At 47.9% G+C, this 6,000-nt stretch overlaps 1 protein-coding gene across 3 annotated transcripts in view; it reads left to right on the top strand.

Annotated features, from left to right (window-relative positions):
• Positions 1 to 2,855: 2,855 nt before the first annotated feature.
• Positions 2,856 to 6,000, top strand: part of IL34 (interleukin 34) — a 353,106-nt gene continuing 349,961 nt past the window's right edge. Inside the window, exon 1 of one of the 3 annotated variants that reach the window (XM_069654917.1) lies at positions 2,856 to 3,505. In XM_069654917.1, coding sequence (XP_069511018.1) covers positions 3,442 to 3,505 — 64 coding nt within the window. In that variant the 5' untranslated portion in view covers positions 2,856 to 3,441. The remainder of the gene's footprint in view (positions 3,506 to 6,000) is intronic. The other 2 variants (XM_069654923.1, XM_069654908.1) reach the window with 2 other exon arrangements.

The raw sequence follows: 6,000 nt of genomic DNA, 5'->3' as shown, positions 1-6,000 counted from the left end.
TTCTTTGCACTGTTGTGGACGGTCCCCACAGCCATCAACCTTTCTATCACTTCTGCCCATACGGCAGACTTCCTTTGCACGCTTATTCTCCTCTGCTTACTTCCAAACAGTGCTTCTGACTGCTCTACCACTGCATCAGCCAATGCAGTGAGCTCTGTATCTGTGAATTTCAGCTTTCTGGCAGGTGTTCTGGTACCCAGGGCTTCTTTGGCTGGTACATGCAGTTGGAAGTTCTTCTGAGATCAGATAGCAGCAGGAATCGGGAGATTCGGGGCGAATTGTGTTTTAAAGATGGCCACCGGCGGGCTTCCTGTTCTGGCGGTGACGTTATTTCCAGTGCCGGTATTTCCGGTGCCGGTGATTCAGGCAATTACTAAGGTGGCATTGGTATTACCGGCATGAATCGGCCAGTAATACTGGCCAATGGCTGTTTTGCTGGTAATACTGGTGTGTCGGTATTACGGTTTCTGGCAGGGGGGTGCACGTGCCTGATAACTCGTGATACACCGGTAATTCTGGCGAATGCCCCGCTAACAATGGTAAAACCATCAGGCCGGTATTTACCCTGTTTTACAGTTGAACTCATAAAGAGCCCCATTGTTTCCAATGTTATAGGGTACATGTGATACAGATGTAGCCATGTGTGGTCATGGTTCTGAGAGCATATGAGTTCCCAGATTTCAGTGGCCATTATCAGATAGGATCCTTTTAACAGGGATGTCTAGATTCAAGGTTGAATCGACATCTGGAGTTTGCATGTGCTGAAGACTGAATGAAGCAGCCCCCTGATCATTCGCAGGAGGATAGCTGAGGGGCAAAGCGCTCATCTTGGAAGCAAGACGACGCAGAGCAACACAAATTCGATCCTCGGGTACGCACTTAGAAACCTCTGGGTATTAAGCGCGGTATCGCGTTATAAATAACGTGTTACAATTACAATTAGGTGACCACCAAGTGTATGTATGAATGAATCTAAACCTGCGATTCAGATATCTAATCCTTACTCCACTGCAAGTCCCCATAAAAGTGGTGGGTCTGTTTTCGTTAATATGTAGAACAACATGGATTGTGAGAAGATCCTGACGTGAAGGCCATCCAAATAGGCTATTGAGGACACAGTGATTTGTGTGGGGGAGAGGGGAAAGGGGCTTGGGGAGATTAACCCAGGCTTACACAGCACCACACTGTATCACAACACTATCCAGTAAATAATATACCTGACAATTAAATGTCCACTGATGGCATTGGGCTGGATTGTCACAGAATCGCAAAAGTTCCTCCCCTGATCTGGGAAAATCCATTGTGCTGAAGCCAGGATTCAAACACAGATCATCATTAAGGCCAAAGGTGAGACACTTATCCACAAGATCATGTGACATTCTGATCATGATGCTAATGAAGGCTTGTACTCTGCAGGAAATATCTGAATACAGCTTTTTAGGTTTGAAAGGTGTGCAACTTTTATACTTTGCAAGCAACCCTATAGGAAACGCTCCTCGCTTGGGTTATTTTCTAGGCGGGTGTTCAGGATTATTCTTCTGAGAGGCAAAGGCCTGTTTGTCATGTGCACTTTCGTTTTTTTGAATGAAATTCGCTCGTTTTACTTTAACATCTGATCACTGTGATGTTGCTTGTCACTGCAGATGTTGAGTCACCACAGCGTTCAAAATGAAGATTAGATAAGCGGGAGGTAAATCATTTCCTAGATATATGGCATTAAACGGAGCAGGAGCTTCCACCAGGGAACCAGGAGCTAATACATAGCGTTCCGCAAATCTAACCTCCACACAAGATGGAAGCTTAACAGTTTGCTTATTTGTTATGACCCCTCCTGCCTTAAATGTCATATAGGATTTGTCCTAATGCTTATTTACAGATTGTCCCAAACGCACAAGATTTACATTCGCATTGGTGTGTTTGTTTTGCATCAGTTGGCCTGGGGAGCTAAACGTAGCTCCTGGTAGGTTGGTGCCAAGCTAACTGGGCTATTTTAGGCTACAAGCAGGGGATCCCCTCAATTTCGCCCTGCACCCCATTTATATTTTCAGGACTTGTGCCTTCTAGTCTCCAGGCACCCAGGTGGATCTGAAAAGGAAGGGGGTTGGGATGAGTTAGTTAGTGGGTTTGAGAGGGAAAAGAGCAAGAGAGCTCTGATGCGCCTCTGGTAGCTTCAGTTCTGCAACACCGGTCACTGTGTGCTGGTACTAACATCATGAGAAAATTATCGCAGGCTTGGAACAATCTTGCCATTGCCCCCAAAACCAACACGAACATGTGCTTTGGTGGTCAACGCTTTTACGCTTTTATCAGTGGTGTGTCGCTCCACCTCGGCCGGGGGCTTAGGGGCAGTGGGGAATTCCAGAAAGTGGGGCGATGGGGGGAGGGTGGGATCTGGGCAGGATAGAATTTGTTCATGGGTGTGATTGGGAGTGTATGGGGGGGACTGTTGTACGGACACTTCAAAAAGTGGCACGCAGACTGGACCGTCCTTTTCAGGTGCCGGGGCATTTGTTCTACATCAGCCAATTTAAGATCTCAATTGGGGGTCTAATGTAGATATTTACAGTCTATTTCAATTCTCCAAGGTGCCACTGATTACCTCACTGGGAAAGCTATGCATGGTGCCATTATTAACACTAGTATTGAAAGTGGGAGCAAAATGGCCACTGATTCTGAATAGTGAGGACCATGATTACAGCTTAGAACTGTCTGGAAAAGAGGGGGCTGCGGGGGTTGATGTCCCAGAGTCAGGTGGCTCTGTCCCCTTCCCTCGGTCCTGGCAGGATCCAGTCTAGACACCACAGAGGACCTGCTGGCTGTGGGGGGCAGAAAAATCACTGCTGAACTAGTGTTTGTGCAACGGAAGCTGAAAGACAGAAACCGAAAGGAGGGAGAAGGGGCGGAGGGAGGAAAGAACGAAAGTGAAAGAAAGAATGAAAGAAAGAATTGTGAGGGTGAGGGATAAGAAGGACGCATAAAAGACGTATAGCAAAGAGAAGGAAACAACCCGCAAGAAAGAAAATAAGATTGTCAACACAAGTGAAATCTCATAACTCACAGAAAGCTACTAAGTGAAAAGAGGTCCAAAAGGAATGGAGAGACACAGAAAGCAATAAGAAAAAAGATACAAAGGGAGCGGAGAAGGAAAGAGGCGGAAACCGTCTGACGGAGGAAAGGCGATCAGAAGATAGAAGCCCCGAGTCACGCCGGCTGCCTGCGCCCCGCAGTGGAAGGGGTGCCTCTGCCTGGAGTGTGTGTCACGCGCCTCGCGGGCAGTGCAGGCAGGCGCCGCTGGGAACACCACAGCAGAGAGCCCAGCCCGTGCGGGGGCGCCGCCACTGGGGCGGGGGTTCACCGAGAGGAGATGGGCTGCATGCCGGACCCCAGCGGTGCTCACCTGGCTGTGCCTGCTGACATGTGAGGCTGGACCTGACGGGCAGCATGACCCACCTCCGGGGGACGGTGCGCCACTCCCGCGCCTGGGTGCACTGCCTGCTGCTGCTGGGTAAGTAGCTAAAAGCCGCCCCCTACTCTTTCGCCAGCACTCCATAGAGTACGCGTTGCTTATGACAAGTGTCGCCGGTGCAAATGAAAGCTTCCCTTACTGGCGCCAGTCCAGCAAGGTGTTTGCAGGGTTCTTCTTCTTCTTCTTGGTGTTTGCAGGGTTGAATTGGTGCTCCGACACCTTCCACGACCTTGCATTGTCCCTTGCCAGCACCCTTCTAGCCCGGCCACATCCTTTAACCTCTTGACCTCTTGAGCCAGGCAAGCCTCCAGCAGCCCCCGAGCAAGTGCTGCTGGAAAGAAAGATGTCTAATACTGGCACAGTTCTGATGGATTGTCTTGAATATGGGGGTTAATTCTGCACTAAATCCGGCCAATTATCGTAAACTCGGTTACCTTTACCGCCACTCTGTATCGTGGCCTTACCACGGATTTACGAGTGGTGCAAAGGTGGTTTAAATCCCAATTTTTGGTGCGTATAATACTCCATGGGGATTTTGGCGGTATTACCGTATGCCTTATTTCCCTTGTGGTAACTCCCGCGATGTTTTACCTTAAAGTGGAGGATTTAGATCCGTCTTGATGCGGGAGGTAAATACTCCACTTCAAGGTAAAACTCAGAATTCGACGGTGCCCTAAAGACAGCGGTAATTCTGTTACTGCCAAAAAAGTGTCAGTGACACAATTAGCGCCCATTTTATTCCACACTGCAGAAATCGCAGTGAGATCCTCCCTGTGGGAATGGAACATATTCCTCTACAATTGCCCCCTTCAACGCAAATGGCAATCTCATATTTTTGGGATGTTTTCCTGTTTTTAGAGAGTGGGGAGGGGGCAGAGAGCAAGCAAAACACACACCCACTTGCCTCCCAATTGGAGAAAGCTGAAAAGAAGGTATTTTGGGTACAAAAGAATACACTCATTTATATAAAACAACCATACCCTGGAAAACCCAAATCCTGTAGCAACAGGTGTTAGCATTACTCAATTTTGTTAATTTTAAAAGGTTGAAAGATTAAGTTGTTGCCCCTGGGGGGGATTCTAAATTGTCAATCAAGGTCTCTGATTGCTCCCTGAACTAACATGCTTAATTTCTATGCTCCAACACACAACATGCGTGCAAGCATGCTAAGGCACAGATGCACAGTACATGAAATGGGATGCTGTCTACAGTGATTTGAAAAAGCACGACAAAACCCAGGGATATTCCATACAAAGCTTAATCAAGCCAATGCATACAGCTCTCGTGGATCCAGGCAACCACGTATGCGCTGCACCCTTACTAGGAATGATCGTTGTGGTCTCGTCTGACATCCCCATGGCTGGAACAGTGAGGTATGTTTCACAAACACCTTCAATTTTTTTCGGTGGGTCTAAAAAAACATAAAAATACCTTATACCTGAAATGTGAGAGTAAAACAGACCATTCCAAAGACCAAATACATGTTTTTGCTCCAGAAAATTGTCTTTGTCTTATTTTTACAAAGGTAGCGGGCGCCCCTCTCTCGCAAGAACAGACATGATAACCTGTTCAGTGGTTATTAACCACTTGAGAGTTCGCAGCCACTGCTTTTACTCGCTGTGCCTTTCACAGATGGAAAACATCCATTTGCATATCAGTCTTTGTCCTGCCTTAGGCTTGCTTCAACTCGACTTAGGTAGGGCGTCTGCTGACTCAGGTTTATCAAGCTCCCATTACTTTTGCGACTTTTCCAGCCCCGAATGTCACTGTACGCCTCTCCCCGTGGCTCTACCAATTCAGGAGCATTCGCGTCCCTTCCGCTGCTTGGCTCTGCAGCTAATATACTTCTTCAGCTTAGCTCGGCATTCCAGGCTTTCCCCTGTACTCTGGTCTCGACGTGAGTTAACAGGCCCCAGGCCACCAACCTCTTGGTCAGTCAGGAAGCCAGCCTTCCAGTGTCCGGCTAGTGATTGGGTCGCTCTCCACGGTTCGGCTGGCTTCGTGGTCTATTCGGGCTCTGACCCTCCAGGATATCTCTCTGTCAGAGGCTCGCCTCTGCGTAGAATTCTTCCGCCCTGCCTCAAAGTTCCTTGTGTTTTTATGCATGTCATCAGAATCAAAAGGGGTGTATCAGCGCTCTTTGACTGTGTAGTTCAGGTGAGATCCAGCATTTCCTGAAGCCAAAGAGATTGAAGAAATGCCAGTGCTTGGTGGATTCAAAACAGAAGCAATGACATTCTTTCCAATTCCCATATAGTTAGATAACGTTCGCTGGACTGGGAGTTCCTAATCGGAATGGGAATCCTTGATCCTGAGAAGGAATTCACTTCCAGTGAGGTCCCACTTGCCCAGACCCCTAAGAAGGGTCTTGCTTAGCGGGCTCACTTCTGTAGGAGAAGGGACTAATGGTCCAGATTTGTTACATACCCCTCCAGTTAAAATAGAGCCCCCCCCCTTGATTGGAAAGCGGAAAATGACAAAAAAAATCCACATTTGGTTTGTTTTTTCCCTTTTCGAAGTTCCACCTAGAAAGA

The sequence above is a fragment of the Ambystoma mexicanum genome, chromosome 1p (genome assembly GCF_040938575.1).
Source record: "Ambystoma mexicanum isolate Mex_15411 chromosome 1p, UKY_AmexF1_1, whole genome shotgun sequence".
Lineage (NCBI taxonomy): Eukaryota > Metazoa > Chordata > Amphibia > Caudata > Ambystomatidae > Ambystoma > Ambystoma mexicanum.
Note: the sequence above shows the minus strand (reverse complement) of the source record. Positions and strands in the feature narration are given on the sequence as shown.